Below are 14,058 nucleotides of genomic sequence, written 5' to 3' on the forward strand. Positions count from 1 at the left end.
AGGTAAAGACATCTCTATACATGGATGACATCACCCTGCTCCTCTCTGACAATGCCTCAATTAGCAGAGCTCTGCAGTGCTGTGATCGGTTCTCTTTGGCTTCCTCCGCAAAAATTAACAAATCTAAGAGTGAGATTTTTTATCAGAACTGGAGGGAACCAAAAGAAGGACATGATCTCAGGTTGCAAGAGAAGAAAATTAAGGTCCTGGGGGTGTATTTTGGAGAAGAGATGGGAACAGTAAATTGGCAGAACAAATTGCCAATCTTAAACAAAACTGATGCAATGGAAGGACCGAGACCTCACCATGACAGGGAAGGTGCTGGTCATCAAAGCCGAGCTCTTGCCTGTCTTGAATTTTCTGGCTTCTACCTTCCCAATCCCACACCGTGTTGTGGCGGTGCTGAGGAGATTGATGTTTCAATTTCTATGGGGTGGGAAGCAGGAAAGACTCAGAAGAGAAATAATGTACAGGCCGCTACTCTCAGGAGGGAAGTCTGTCCCAGATATTGCTACGAAGCTGCTGTGCATTTTCCTAGCCTCTGTGCTGAGAGGCTTTGCAACAGCACCTGCAGCGCGTACCTGGACTTATTGTGCCAGGCTCTGGGTAGGTAGGGAGGTGTTCAGAGTGTGTGGTGTCAGACCCAAGCTGGATATCCCACTCTCTGACACATGCCCTGCAATTTATGGGACAGTTAAAAGTTTTCTAAGATCTCACCCAATTGGCCATATTCCCCCCCGAGATGTCAGCGTCCAAAACCTGGAAGATTTCGTTGCACCCCAGAACAATAGGCAGGCCCCTGTGGGCATTTTAACATCAGCCCAAACAAGGAAGGTGTGGAAACACACATCCTCTAAGTTTCTGTGCAACATTCACAGAGATTTAGCCTGGAGTGTCGTCCACCAGTGCTTACCGGTGCGAACTTTCTTGTACCGTAGGGGCCTCACCCCCAGCCCTTGCTGCGTTAGGGTGGGCTGCGGCGAGGAGGAGACTGTGACCCATCTCCTGTGGTCCTGCTTTTTTGCTAAGGCCTTCTGGGCACAGTTTGAAGATTGGTTGCAAGCTCTCTCGCCCCAATTTTTCCTGACCGCTGCTTTCGTTATATACGGCATCTCTCCTGTCAAACTTCCTCCTGACGTGTTCGACAGGATCTGGGCCGTGGTGAACAGTGGGAAAGACGCCCTGTGGAGAGTGAGGAACATGGGGCTGTTCAGGCACCGAGGTCCCAGTCAAGGCAGCAGGTAGCCTGGCCCTGTTCATCACCCGAGAGAACTATTACCTCAGAGATCTGTGGAGAGAAGGGAGGGAGGAAGCAGAAAATCTGTGGGAAATAGAGAGCATAGGTCAATATCTCAAGAAACTGTGAGAAACATTATCATGTTTAACTAAGAATGTGATTTGCACCAGAAAAAAAGAAATTGTGTTTTGTGATTTTTTTTAAATCCTTTTCTTCAGTGTTTTGTGAAAATGTACAGAGTATGTCTTGCCAGAATGTCTCCCGAAACTGCAGTTTAATTATTTTTGTCAGTTTTTGCTTTTAGCATGTCTCTGTAAGGGTGTGTTATTTTCTTTTTACTTTACCAAGGTTTTACTAGAAAGTCTAACATGGCTTAAAGTCTTGTCACTGCAGCATTAACGGCTGTGTTCATCATGCTGGCTCTTCTGTCTGAGTTTCTTCTGTGCCTGAGTTTCTTGTCGGCAAACTGAACAAGACGCTTTCTTTCAGCACCAGAGCAGGTCAAACAACTTTTAAAACTGAACTAGAAAAAAAGTGGTATGAACTGTAATTTTTTTTTTCAGTGTGTATCTTCTGAAAGTTCTTGCCTTCATTTTACCACTGGAGGGTCTTGTAAAAATATTTTGTCCTACTTTGCAGTATGCACAGGTAGTCTTCGCTTTACCAGACACCTGCAGGACCCCTAGTGGTTGGTTTGATCAAACCGTCACTTTCCTCTGGCATATCAAAAGTTAAATCTTGTTTGGTTTTTTTTTTGCAGAGAACGTCAAGACGTGTTTGTGCCATCCGACAGCTTCACAAACCTGCCCTGGAAGGTAAAGAGACTGTAAATTTCTCCAAAATCTGTCTCTTCATTTACTAGACCAGCAGTGAAAACTGATCAAGTCAATTCTATATTCCCAGGCTTTGCCCTTTTCCTGTTTTTACCCTTTTACCAGTTTTAAGGGATTAATTAGGTAGGAGCTGTATGTTCTGTCGCTGCACAGGCTTCACTGCCCCAGCGGGTTTCTGCATGTTGCAAGTTCCTTGCGGATGTGCTCTCGCCATCTAATACTTAGTGATGGGTCCTGCCCAAGTACATCAACCGGCCCTTCCCGGAGTCCGAGCACCAGGCCCGCCACTCCTTCCAGTTCAGCGCCTGCACGGCCCTGCTGGACGGGGAGGTGACGGTGCGCTCCTTCCTCCCCGCCGCCCGCCGCCGGCCCGAGCTGCAGGCCCTGCTGGCCCGGGTGCGAGTGGAGCACCCGGAGGACAACCCCGCCAACTTCGCCCGCATGTACGGGGAGGTGCGAGTCACGCTGGCCGGCGGGGAGGAGCTGGGGGGCCGCTGCGACACCTTCTACGGGCACTGGCGCAACCCGCTGAGCGCCGAGGCCCTGCAAGGGAAGTTCCGGCACAACGCCGGCGCCGTGCTGCCCGGGGAGAAGGTGGAGGCGCTGATCGAGACGGTGGAGGGGCTGGACAGGCTGGGGGACTGCCGCCCCCTGCTGGAGCAGCTGCACTGAGCCGCGGCCCCCGGACCCCCGCCAGCATGTTGGTTTTAAGCTCTCTTCCCAGATTTACTGTCTATCCATCCTCTTCCGCGCTTTGCTTCGGGACGCGTGCACGGATCTGGGGCACTCACGCATCGGAGATTCTCGGGAGAGCGAGCTGCTCTTGCATTCTTGTCTGGGAGCTGAATCTCTTTGTTAAATAGTCATTTTTTAAAACCGATTACTGTACTTTCTGTTGAGGGCTTTGTTTGAATGTCCGCGTGCCGGGAGCTGCGTGTGAATGAATGATACATGCCGAAGGTGAGCGAGGGGCTCCTGTCCCGGGGCCCACCTGTCCTGCGGTGATGACAAGGTCTCGCCATGCCCGGTGCCGTTCTGATCCAAACTAGCCCGCTGGACTTGTCAGCTGCTGGCTGCGGAAGACATGAAATGAATTAATAATGATGTATTTTTTAGCTTTTGATTATGACCTTTATTTGATGTAAAAATGGGCAATAAGAATTTTTGTTCTGACAAATAAATGAGATTAAATAAGCTCTGCTGCCTGTGTGTTTTCGCTCTGACACGTTGAGATCTTTGCATACTTGCATATAGTGCCTGCAGTTAGAGGACTGTAGCTGTTAAAAACAAAGTGCACCATTTAGTTGAAGTGTTCACAATACTCAAAAAATATTGTCAAAGTCCTCTGCTAAGGACACAGCCTGGAACTGAAAGAAAATGCATTTTAAAACAGAAAGCCAGAGGAGGCTACTTTACACAAAGGTGTGTGGGTGTTTGAAGCAAGGTGCCCAGTCATGCTCAGGTGAACGGACAAGGATTTTGGATTAGTTACTAGCAGCAACTTGTACCCTACTGTGTACTCATTAAGCTACACATAGTTTTGAGCCCTGCATTTAAGTAGTTGTGCAAACACCTCCTCTTGTGGTGTTCAGCACCAATGCAATGGCTTACCACGTTGAGCGATAACTTGGTCTTTACATTTTTAGATGTTTGCTGTTGATATGCTATTAGGCCTAAAGAGTAATGCACTCTTTACACAATCTGCTTCTCAAACTTTCTTACCTCTTTATATCACAACCTCAATGATCGAGTCCAGCTTTAATCAGTCTAGTAACCCTTAAACATCAGCACATCAGATGCTATATAAACACAATCTGTAGTTTTAGTTCAGGTGGGTAGCTGCGTCACCTGAAGAAGGCTCCACAGCCAAAACGAGTTTGCTTTCTTCTCTTTTCAGCATGGAATAAACCTATGACTTGTTCATCTGTAGTTTTAGTTGCATACACATCTAACACAAAAACAAGCAACCTTATTTACTGTATCTCTTGCAGTAAATGCCCAGCCATCTACATTGGAGAAACAGGAAGGAGACTTGGAGACCGCTTCAGAGAACACGTCAGGGCTGTGAAGATTAAAGATCTCTACAAGCCCATTTTTTCTCATGACTCCTCTGACGGCCACGACCACTCTAATCTCTCTGTCTGTGTTCTCAAAGACAGTTTTCCGAACTCATACATCAGAAAGACTACTGAAACCAAACTTATCCTGCAGCTAGGATCACACCCTTCACTTACCCCTTCTCTTAACGACAGACTACTCTTCTACTAAATTTTCTCCATTCATTGGAAGTTTCATTTCACACTTTTCTACACCTATCCTGATTCACACCTCTTGATTGGCCTCTCAATTCAATTCAATTCAATTCAAGGTGCTTTATTAGCATGACCGATGGATACAATCAGTGTTGCCAAAGCAAATTAAAATAATAAAATTAACATGGAACAAAACAAAAAATAGAAGTAAAATAAAACCTACAGAGATGTTACAGACATTTACAACAAAGACATATTTTAAAATATTGACATATACTGTAGGCGGCTGGAGCATTATTGGGAGACAGACTCACTGTTCCTCTGGCTGTGACAGGAGATCACATACTGGGCTGCCAGATCAACTGAGTTCCCTCCTCCCTCTCCCAGTAGGATTGGGACCCTAATGACTCTGGCAGGTGTGGGAACTCTGAGATTAGATTTCTGAATTTCGGGAAGAATGTTTCTCTAATCCCAGAGTATCTGTCACAGTGCAGTAGGAAGTGCACCTCTGTCTCTATTTCTCCCCACTGGCAGTGGGAGCACAGCCTGTACTCTCTGGGCAGCCAGGTCTGCCTGTGTCGCCCAGTTTCTATGGTCACTGAGCCTGTACTTCGTCAGGGTCTGTTTTTGTTTGTTATTTTTTATTTTGGTCAAATATTCAGCTAGTGTATTGTCTGTTTAGGGTTCTGTAGCATTCCAGTTTATGTTGTGTTTGTGTGTGTGTGTCCCAGTGTGTGAGATATTGCTGTTTGATCTGTGCTGTGATGTGGTTGAGTCTGGGTTGTGGTGCTCTAGCAGTGCTGTCCTGAGGCTGGTTAGGGTTGGTGTGACGCAGGTCGGTGAGCCTCAGGACCAGCTGGCTCAGGGGGCTCTGTTTTTGGCTCAGCTCTTGGCTCAGCAGGGCTTTGTGGTGCTAGGAATTTTGGTCGCTGTTTTATAGGTGTAGCCAATACTTTAATATTCTTTTCTGTATGTTTATCAATAGTGGGTACTGGCCTAATTCGGCCCTGCACCCGTTGTTAGGAGTTTTTCTCTGCACACGGAGGATGTTTCTACAGATCTCCATGTGCAGAGTTTCTGTGGGGTGTTTGTCCCATTGGGTGTAATCCTGGTCTGTGAGGGGACCCCACACTTCACTGCCGTATAGGGCAATGGGTTGGATTACACTTTGAAATATTTGGAGCCAGATTCTTGTTGGTGGGTTGATGTTGAAGAGCCTCCTTCTTATTGCGTAGAAAGCCCTGAGTGCCTTCTCCCTCAGTGCCTTCACTGCCAGGTCAAAACACCCTGATGGTGAGACCGAGATATGTGTAGCTGGATGTTTGCTCCAATGTGTTGTTGTTCAGTGTGAATTTGTACCTGTTTCCCTGAGGTCTGGCTTTCTTCTGGAAAACCATAACTCTGGTCTTGTCCAGGACTGTAGATGCCCAGGTCTGACAGTACTGCTCCAGCAGTGCCAAGTTCTGCTGCAGCCCCTGTTCTGTGGGCGACAGCAGGACCAGGTCATCTGCGTAGAGCAGGAACTTGATTTCTGTGTCGTGTAGTGTGAGACCAGGAGCTGCAGACTGCTCCAACATTCCTGCTAATTCGTTGATATAGATATTGAACAGTGTTGGGCTCAGGCTGCAGCCCTGTCTCACCCCGTGGCCTTGGGTGAAGAATTTAGTCCTTTTGTTTCCAATTTTCACTGCACATTTGCTCTCTGAATACATTGATTTAATTATGTCGTACACTTTGCCCCCTATGCCACTTTGGAGTAGTTTGTAAAACAATCTCTCATGCCAAATCGAGTCAAATGCTTTTTTGAAATCGACAAAGCAGGCAAAAAATTTTTCCTTTGTGTTTTTGGTGGACGTGTTTGTCTATCAGTGTGTGTAGGGTGTAAATGTGATCAGATGTGCGGTGATCTGGCAAGAAGCCAATCTGACTCTTGCTCAGGACATTGTGTTCGGTAAGAAAGGCCAGTATTCGAAAGAGAGATCTCTCCACAGCTCAGTAGCTGTGGTCCTGCTATCTCTTTCTGTCCCCTGCTCCCACCTCTAACCCCTCCTCCCTCCCAGCCTTGTTCTCCCACTACATTACCTTTGCTTACTGCCTTGTCTCTCTCACACCTGAAGAAGGCTCCACGGCCGAAACGTTGTGTTCTCTTTCTTCTTTTTTTCAGCATGGAATAAACCTATTACTTGTTCCTTTGTAGACTACACCTAGTTTGCTAAGCTTCCCCTGCAATGGAGAGGTTGTCTGTATATTGCAGGCTGCAGTGCCTGCGACCGTGTTTTTCAATCTTTTAAAGGCTTCTGCTGTCTTTTCGTGAGACATTCACTTATTGGATTTGCAAAAAAGGCAAAAGATCAAAGAATGCTTACTGATTCAGGTGATTTTATTTGGGTTTTCAGTAGTCAAATACAATATGCATTAGGATTATAAACTTGAGACTCCAATGGAAAAGAAATGGACATCTACACCCAGAATGCCATTGTACACTAGCCCACAAACTGATTCAGCTTTCAACATACTGTACAAGCAATGAATTTCACTATTCACCACAAACAGCAGTAACAGTTTGCATTTTAAAAACTAAGAGACATAATATTTCGCACCACACCACCAGTGAAGAGATACTGTACAAGCAAACATGCTAATCGGCAGAACCAATGTGTTTGAGGACGCAAGTGTAGTTCAGTATAGTTGAGCAACACTGGGCTGGAATAGTGCCTTCAGAGCTACTGTAACAGCACTCCGAACACCTGGAGATACCATTGGAGTCTCTTTATCTGAGATCTCTTGGCAACAGGGAGGGCTGAAAAGATCTACTTATCTTATAATACAAATGCCATTGTTTGCCAAAAATCAAAAGATAAAGGTGTTGTCTGATAAATCACTTCATTGCATTCAAAAGAACTGTACTGTAGTTCACCAACAGATACAGTAGAAGAGGCCTTCATTATGTACATTGCAGAATCTTAAAATCCTTTTAAAAATGGTGAAAATAAACCCAAAAGTCATTCCCACCTATGGCTATTTTTTAATATAAAAAATACAATAATAATAATATACAAATAAATATCTGCATTGTTTAAAGCTCCTCCACGTGGTTTCAAAGCTTGCTGTTCCTGAGAGAGTATTTCAGGTTCGAAGGGATGAGGCCTGGTGTTTATGCCACACTGGTCTTCACTTTCTCAAATATCTGCCTGACTTTGACAGCCGGAACACAGCCTTCTCTGATGATGGTGATGATGCCTGAAACACAAAAGGACAGTTAGGTCCTATGACAGGACACGTTCGCTGCCTACAAACAAGGGCCCTCTGTATAGCTCTCAAACTCCGACTGACCACACAGAGCTCAAAGAGGCCTTTTCTGTGATGTCCGATCAGAGGTGGCAGCCCTGGAAAGTAAGAGCTGTTTTGCAAAGAACAGAACGTACTGTACCTTCATCGATTTTCAAGCAGTTGACCACAGTGGATGCCACGACTTCATTTGATTCTCCATCACACAGAACTCCGTTCAGCTTGTGTCCAAGACGCCTAGAGGAGAAGAATAAAAAGGGGATTTAGACTCAAGGCAAAGCAACACACCTCAATATGGCATCAATTGGGAATATGGTATCAATTTCAAAGGATATATTATATGCAGGATTTAGGCAGATCTTTCTATATGAGCTGCTGTCGGAAGAAAGAAGCAGCAGTTCCTTCCCAAAGATCAGGGAGGTTTCAAATCTGGCCCATTCCCATAAAGAAGAGCTCTACGGACAAACGGAGACTCACGTGATGACCATGTCGTGGTGCGTGCTGTCCGGCTCTCCACTGGGGTTGGCAGAAGTGATGGCGAGGGGGCCAGTCATGTTACACAGGTGTGCAGTCACCGTGTGGTCAGGCACCCGGATCATGATGCTGTCCTTGGTGCCCACGCGGTCATAGGCAGGACCGACGCCTGGAAGCGAGCCAACAGAGGACTGTCAGTAACAGGGAAGGACTGGGATAGCCAGCCAAGCCAGACTTTTTCCTGGGGCAGGCTAGGAGGATCCCTAAATGCTGTGCTTGTCCAGTGTCAAGTGATTCATTTTTGAATCTGCAGTGCTTTACATTGAGAATAAGACACAGAACTGGAGTGAAGGACCTCAGAGCTGAGAGTAGACCACGAGTGGAAAATGCTAACCACAATTCCCACAACATCCCTCCGCATCGCAGTAGACCCCACTCACCCAGCCTGGACAGCCACTCGCCCTTCTTGACGATGCAGCTGATGCCCCCTGGGTAAACATTCCTCATGAACTCCCACAGCAGGGTGCTGAAGGGAGGCCTGACGGCGGCCAGCTGCTCCAGGTTCGAGATGCAGATGCAGATGGGCTTCTCTGCAGGGCGGTCCTGTTGGGAGGCAGTGCCAGATGCTCAGGGATCACCAGTTGTGAAAATGAAAGCTCATTTGAGCTGTTCAAGATTCTGTAGGTCACCGTGTTAGAAAATGCACTGCAGTACAGTCGCATAGTGTGAGGCTTCGCTTGCAGGAACGTTTGCTACTGAGCTTGTCGAGAGGTTTCTCTTGACAAAGGGAAAGCAAAGGGAATGAAGGCTGCTTCTACACACAGAAAGGGGCCTGTTCTTACCTTGATGTTGTAGATCTTCTCTATGGCTTTGGGGTGTCTGCAGGAGGCGGCCAGGGCATACACTGTGTCAGTAGGGATGCCACATACGCCACTGCTGTCCAACAGCTTGGAGATGGTTATCAACCCGCTGGTCAGTCGAGAGTTGGCAATGGGGCAAGGAGGAGGAGGCCTCTCGGTCAATTCCTTCTTCTGAGCCTGGGTGTAACGAGCTGAATTAGTCAGTGGGCAGTTCTCGGCTTGGGCCACGTGGCATGACTGTTTGGAAAGGCTTCCTGATTTTTCCACATTGCCCTGAATCCAGGTTTTCATTTTAAGGGACATACGCATAGAGTAAAGTCAATATCAAGATTAAAATATGAATCCAACATAATTCTGATTTATCCCATGAGGTGAGAAGACCGCGTTCTGGACTGAAAAGAAGAACCTGTGGGTAGCTAGTGTGTGTATGCAGTGTATAAGCAGTGGCGGATGGGGGCCTCACCTTCAGCACAGGGGGCCCGAGGGGGAGCAGATCCTTGAGGAAGATGGAGTTGGCCAGGGAGGCCAGCATGCCATAGAGGCAGATGATGGAGAATATCGCCAGCATGGCAACTGCAAGAGACACCCAGGGAGGTTAGGAGAGTGGCACATTCTGAGGCAAGTCTAGAATGAAGGAACTGCTCGGGTGATGCCCATCAGTTGGGTCTCAAAAGAGCATCTCCTCTTCCTCAAAGCGCCTGCGGACCTGCAGCACATTGCATTTAACTGCTGACAGCAATGAACTATGGCAAATGAGAAAGGAAAGAGGACTGTTGATGCGCTTATTTCACAAAGCTGGGGAATGTCTTACTTTCCAGTTTGTAGGGCAGCCTGTCCAAGGTGGAGAGGAGGAAACAGACCAAGATGACTTCCATCACAGTAGTCAGTGCCAGGAGCACCAGGTTCCTGTAGCCAGCTGTGGAAGGAGAATGAAGAGAGCACTTGAACCTGTATAACCTACTACATCACTGGCAATCAACCTCCTAAGTCACCATTTTAGAGACATGGCTCTGATCATCCCTGGTCTTTCAGGAACATCTTAGCTCTTAACTACCCCAATAGTTCATTATTGGCATGATTAGGTCACTTGATCTGCTACTTTTAAGTGATCTAGCAATCCTGTAGACACACCAGCCCTTCAGGACCAAGACTGTATAGATTGTCAGAGACATTTGTCTTTCTAAAAAATAAACTTGGGAACAATACCAATACTGCAGCCAAAAATATTGCATGAAAAATTCAACACTGGGTGAAATCTAGTCCCAAGCAGTAAAGGAAAGTGAAACCAATTCCAAAAGAAAGTATTGTTAAGATTTGGCCAAAATCCAAATCCTTTAGAACTTGACTTTACTTACCAGTAAGCATGAGGAAACCATTCAACACAAGGAACGCAATGGCTCCTGCTGTAAATCCCCCAGCTGAACCTGGAGTGATGTCAAGCAGAAAACCTAACAAAAACACACAAGAGAGCAAGGAGTGAGATCCTGGGAACTGGCGTATCAGATTGTGTGAAAGTGGCAATTGTCTAGAACTGGGACTAGTCAGTATGTTCTATTCTGTTGGTGTATTAAACACCTGAGCTTAGCTGGCCAAATTACCTGCAAACCGGTACCAGGTCCAGGTTGCCCAGATGGCGGCATAGGAGATGGGGATGATGGGTCCGAACCTGTGGCCTCCTTGGACCGCCAGCCTGCTCACATAAAGCTGCATGATGGCTCCTGTGATCAGCACCCAGGGGAGGGCGAGGTGCAGGAAAGAGTCGCCCGGGCCGCTGTTGTGGATGGCGGACATGGCCGCCACCCCGTTGCAGAGGAAGAAGAGGGCATCGGGCAGCTGGGAGGCGGAGCTGGGTGGAAGATCCTGAGGTTTCACCCAAGACCTCTTGAGGACGCTCAGCACGCTCTGGAGAGTGTCAGTGGAGAGAGGCTGTGGCCCCACCGGGATCAGGGCTTTCTCCGCTATGCTGTTGACTTGCCTGGCGAAGGTGGCATAGAGGGAGAGGGCCAGGAACAGGCAGCAGGCCACCCCAAAAAAGATGTAGTACCGCTGCAGTGGGATCTGGGAGATGGTGGAGATGGTGAGGAGGAGAAAAAGGGCGTTGTGAAGCAGCTCCAAGGTGTCCGTGTTCAGAGACAGCAGGCAGAGGACGATGGCCGCGGCCAGGAAGAACCAGTCCCCGACCATGCCGTCTCTGGCTCCCCCAACCTCCTCCTTGCCCACCATCACGGACAGCACAAACTCCTCCCACGCCTTCATCAGCCAGTAGGAGCAGTGCAGCCCAAACTTGGTGGTGTGGTAGCAGTCCTCACGCAGATAGGCGTAGTAGCTGGAGAAGAGCTGGGCGAAGGAGGTGATGGAGACCCAGATGGCTCCCACAAAGAAGTTGGGCATGTAGCCAAAGCAGTAGAAGGCGAATATGAAGGGGGAGACAGTATCGGAGATGTAGCCCAGGGCCATGGGCTCGGCGTACTTGGTGTTCTTCTTCTTCTCCTGGCCCAGGCTCTGGGAGCTGCTCTTGTTGGCCGTGCCGAGCAGGAGGACGTTGAAGAGCGGGTTGCCGAAGCCCTTGAGGACATTGCGCTGCAATATGCCCTTCAGCAGCAGGGCGGTGGCCCCATAGAGCCCACACACCAGGATGACCAGCTCCAGAACGCCCGACACCACCAGCGCCCAGCGCCCCACCAGCCCCACGGCCTCGAACACCAGCGTCAAGGTGATGGCGCCAAACACGAAGGGCATGATGTAGTTGACCGTGGCGGAGCAGAAGGCCAGGATGAAGGAGATGAAGATGTAGGGGACCAGCCCGGAGATGGCGGATTCCTGGATGGCAGGAGCAGCCAAGCTGGAATTACTCAGCAAGGCGACTGAAGTGCTGGAATTAAGGCCAAGGCTGCCATTCGAGCTGTTAGCTTTTAGGTCACTCAGTGGGGGGTTGGCACCCAGAACGATCCTGGTAGCACCATAGCTGGTCCAGAGAGCAGCGTAGGCAATGAAGGATGTTCCACTCAAGTGGTCATACTTGCGAAAGGACAGCAGGCCAGCCAGCAGCTGAGTTACGCCTCCTATCAGGATCAGGTGAACACCTGTGGAAATGACATGGGTCAGAGGTCAGGGGGTCAAGAGTCAGGGGTCAGAGATTGCTCTATTGCAATAATTCCTCCCGTTTTAAAGTAACAACATCAAGGGGGCATGCAGCGGAGCTGTGTAGCACAGAACTGTTAAATGTTTTAAATTTTTTGTTGAGATGACCCATAAAATACAGGAGTAAACTAAAGGTGCTTAAAAAAAACAACACGAGACACTTGAAATACAATTCTGATGGCCAGGCATAGTTTTGAAATCTTTTTGAGATACAGAACTAAAAAAGCCATTAAAGACACAGAACCAGCAGTATTCACGCAAGCGGCGGCTCGGGACGCGGTGTTTACCAGCTAGGATGTTCTCCACGCCCACAGCCGGGACGCCAGTGTGCGCTCCGTGGAAGTTCTGCAGAAGGACGAGGAAAGCGCTGATTCCATTCGCCAGGAGTCCCAAGACACCGGGCTCCCCGTAGAACACAGCAGCGAAGCCGTCTGTAGTCGCCATGTGGCCTGTTGTGTGTGCAGTATCTGTCCCTGGGAGAAACCAGAGAGCACGATTCACGGTCAAGTCGCAAGCTTTCCTGGCTTTATATGCACTAGTTTCGTGATACCGAGCTCTACTTTGTGGATTAATTGCACTGTCTCAACAGAATAGATCTTTATTTTTCTAATTCACATTTCTGCGGGCAGAGCCAAAACCTACGGCACCGACTCTAAACAACAGAACAAAATCGCCCTTTGATTTGTATTTAATCACGTTGCCATCTAAAGTTGTGAATTTGCCATAGTTTAACGGACACATTTGAATGAGGACGGGGAAAAGGTTTAGCTCTAAGGTTTTTTTTTTGTTGTTGTTGTTAATTTACCGATACATTTATTGACCTAGAGAAAAGCGGTAAATTGCGACTATGCGCGCTCCACTAAAATAGCTGTACAGAACTGCGACTTCTGGAAGACAGCGCCCTCTGCGGACCCCCTGGAGAAAATTCTCTCTTCCTACCGCCGCTCAGATCACACCTGTCCCGTCAGCGGTTACACCTCCCTCTGAATAATTCTGTGCAGCTTTAAATCGAAACATCATTTCTTTAATTTTTAATAATACACATTGCATATTCAAGACTTTATTTCGACTGGTAAAACTTTGTCGGTGTTACAGTTCACTATATCGTTGCGTTAGTATTCATCTAGTAAAATGGCAGTGCGCATGGACGCAGCGGCTTCATTAGCTCTCAAACAATGGTGCTTTTTGTTCGTTATTTACTCAGTGTTATTTATGTTATGTTATTACATGTTACTGTTATTGCTATTGTGTAACTGTCTATTGTCTTATCTTCTGTCCTATTTATGTACTGCACCTGAGTGACTAATGAGAAACACTTTTCATTACACTATGCACCTGTGTAAGTTTAATGACAATAAAGTTGAAAGTTAAAGTTATTACTCTGATCACACTGAAGAGGTTTTTTTTTGGTACAGTATGTGATGATACGGAGCGGCTTGTGTGACGATGTCCGCCAGACTTCACGAGTGAACGTGACGCACGGCCTGGATTTGATCAGATGTATAAAATACAACGCGTGTAAGATTACCATCGGTCTCCAAAACTGCAAAGGACCGGGCTCTACGGTTTGCCCTTGGACTGAGTCAACGGCTGAAGATGCCCGGACACAGACCCACGCTATTACTATTTAAACTTGAGCTCAGAAACAGCCGGATACTGGAATAAGACACCGTAGCTGGTAACTCGTGGCGATTAAAAGTGTAGAGTGTAGTATTAATATTACAAAGCTTAAAATGTATCCAGCGGTCACTCGGTTCCTAATGACCACTAATTATTTACCATTAAACCTAAGACGTACTGCTTGGTGGACTATACAGAAGTTATCTATAACAATTGCACGGCTTCCAAAATGATCGAAAACTCGGCGATCTTGGGAAGAAAGTAATTTAAGACACTGTCTCTGTAAATACGCATCCATTAACCTCAGCGGATACAGTAGTATACAGTAGCACAACACATCGCATTTAGTTATT

At 47.4% G+C, this 14,058-nt stretch overlaps 1 protein-coding gene across 1 annotated transcript; it reads right to left on the reverse strand.

The window, feature by feature from the left end:
- Positions 1–7,395: 7,395 nt before the first annotated feature.
- On the reverse strand, positions 7,396–12,753 carry LOC138240980 (uncharacterized). The gene is made up of 10 exons (XM_069192954.1): positions 12,373–12,753; positions 10,543–12,027; positions 10,300–10,392; positions 9,756–9,860; positions 9,408–9,517; positions 8,927–9,121; positions 8,525–8,687; positions 8,088–8,253; positions 7,753–7,847; positions 7,396–7,562 (listed from the first exon to the last, which is right to left on the reverse strand). The coding sequence occupies exons 1-10, from the start codon at positions 12,527–12,529 to the stop codon at positions 7,477–7,479; spliced, it is 2,655 nt and encodes an 884-aa protein (XP_069049055.1). The 5' UTR covers positions 12,530–12,753; the 3' UTR covers positions 7,396–7,476.
- Between the last annotated feature and the right edge of the window lie 1,305 nt (positions 12,754–14,058).

This window comes from Lepisosteus oculatus, chromosome 8, assembly GCF_040954835.1.
Source record: "Lepisosteus oculatus isolate fLepOcu1 chromosome 8, fLepOcu1.hap2, whole genome shotgun sequence".
Lineage (NCBI taxonomy): Eukaryota > Metazoa > Chordata > Actinopteri > Semionotiformes > Lepisosteidae > Lepisosteus > Lepisosteus oculatus.

Coding starts and splice junctions, on each gene's coding strand:
- LOC138240980 (XM_069192954.1), bottom strand. CDS start 12,529: ATGGCGACTACAGACGGCTTCGCTGCTGTGTTCTACGGGGAGCCCGGT. Junction 9,518..9,755: donor GCTGCCCTACAAACTGGAAA/GTAAGACATTCC, acceptor TGTCTCTTGCAG/TTGCCATGCTGGCGATATTC. Junction 9,122..9,407: donor TCGGGCCCCCTGTGCTGAAG/GTGAGGCCCCCA, acceptor CGTTACACCCAG/GCTCAGAAGAAGGAATTGAC.